We start from the raw sequence: 1,581 nt of genomic DNA on the forward strand, positions 1-1,581 counted from the left end.
TCACTGCAGTTAAATTGGTTTTGTTTTCCTCAGTTGACAATTGTTAAGAGCTGAGAGAAAGTTCTTGAACGTCAGCCCTGTCATCACAGTCGTCTCCGCTCCTCGACATACGCGCCCAGAAATGAGGGAAAAAAACAATACGTTCACGGGCGGTGAGCTTCTGATTCATGAGATTATGTTCTTTCTAGAAGAAAAGAAAAGTTCAGGAAGAAAAGAACCAACGCCCAGAGAAGAAGAAACGACATATAAATATATATATATGTATATGAACAGCAGATGTCAAACTCAAGGCCTGTGGGCCAAGGACGGCCCTCCAGGTTAGTGGACAGTCAGTCCAGACCTGGAGACATCAGTCCAGACCTGGAGACATCAGTCCAGACCTGAAGACGTTCTGTCCGTCACCTTCTTCTACTCTGAGAGAATGAAAACTCTCTGCTCTTCTTTAACGTTTTCCCTTTTTTTTATCTGAAAATTAAAGATTGAAGAGTTTTCCCAGTTTTTTATTTATTTATTTTGTTGCAGAGCCGCCGTTCATGACGTCTCGACCCAAGACGACGACGTTTGCTGATCTGGACCGCAGCGTGGATATTCCATGTCTGGCTTCAGGTACGTTGAAGAACGTGGACTCAGGTCATAACCCCCGTCTGTGCCTCGTCTGTGCCTCGTCTGTGGACCGACATCAGTTTCCTCTCCAAAGTCCTGGGTGAGGGGGGGGGTCCACATATGCGCCCCCTCCCTCCCCTCACCCAGGAGAGTGTGGACCCCGCTCCAGTGTTGTTTGTGTCCCTCTGTCCCAGGTTCTCCTCAGCCCAGGGTGGAGTGGTTCAAGGACGCCGTCCCCCTCTCCAGACTGGCCAACCCTCGCTACAAGGTGGTGGCGGCGTCGGGGCTGACGGTGCGCAGGGTGCAGCCGGGAGACGGAGGGATCTTTCAGTGCGTCGCTCGAAACTCGGCCGGAGAGGTGGAGGCTCACACACATCTGCTGGTCTCCAGTCAGTTCACAGGACACACACACACACACACACGTTCACAGTCAAGCACTACCTTAGAAACGACCTGGATTATTTCCTCCGTCCTTGTCCTTCCTCCTCTGTCCTCCAGGTGTCGCCCCCTCCTTCATCGCCCCCCCGTCTGACCAAACAGTAACTGATGGGAACACGGCCGTGTTTACCTGCCAAACAAGTGGAGCGCCAAGACCTGCCGTCACCTGGAGGAAAGGTAACGCACACACACACACACACACACACACACACACAGATCTGTCTCACTGACGTCTGCAGATCAACTGGACCTGGTTTTATCTCCGGACTTTATTCTTTTCTCCCTGTAGAACTGCAGGTTCTGGCCAGTGGTTCAGTCCAGGTTCCCAGGTTCACACTGTTGCAGTCTGGTGGTTTACAGATTCAGCCAATCAGCTTCCAGGACTCTGGAGAGTACAGCTGCACGGCCTCCAACGCTGAAGGAACCATCAACAGAACTGCTAGACTCACAGTCTGGAGTGAGACAGACACCACTGACATCACAGACACCACTGACACCACAGACACCACTGACACAGACCACTAACACCACAGACACCAC

The 1,581-nt window shown here is 51.9% G+C and overlaps 1 protein-coding gene across 1 annotated transcript in view; it reads left to right on the forward strand.

The window, feature by feature from the left end:
* Positions 1 to 1,581, forward strand: part of sdk1b (sidekick cell adhesion molecule 1b) — a 148,520-nt gene that overhangs the window by 102,883 nt on the left and 44,056 nt on the right. The window contains 4 exon segments of the mRNA XM_025058662.1: positions 523 to 606; positions 798 to 992; positions 1,102 to 1,218; positions 1,331 to 1,498. Coding sequence (XP_024914430.1) covers positions 523 to 606; positions 798 to 992; positions 1,102 to 1,218; positions 1,331 to 1,498 — 564 coding nt within the window.

This window comes from Cynoglossus semilaevis, chromosome 9 (assembly GCF_000523025.1).
Source record: "Cynoglossus semilaevis isolate Cse_v1.0 chromosome 9, Cse_v1.0, whole genome shotgun sequence".
NCBI lineage: Eukaryota > Metazoa > Chordata > Actinopteri > Pleuronectiformes > Cynoglossidae > Cynoglossus > Cynoglossus semilaevis.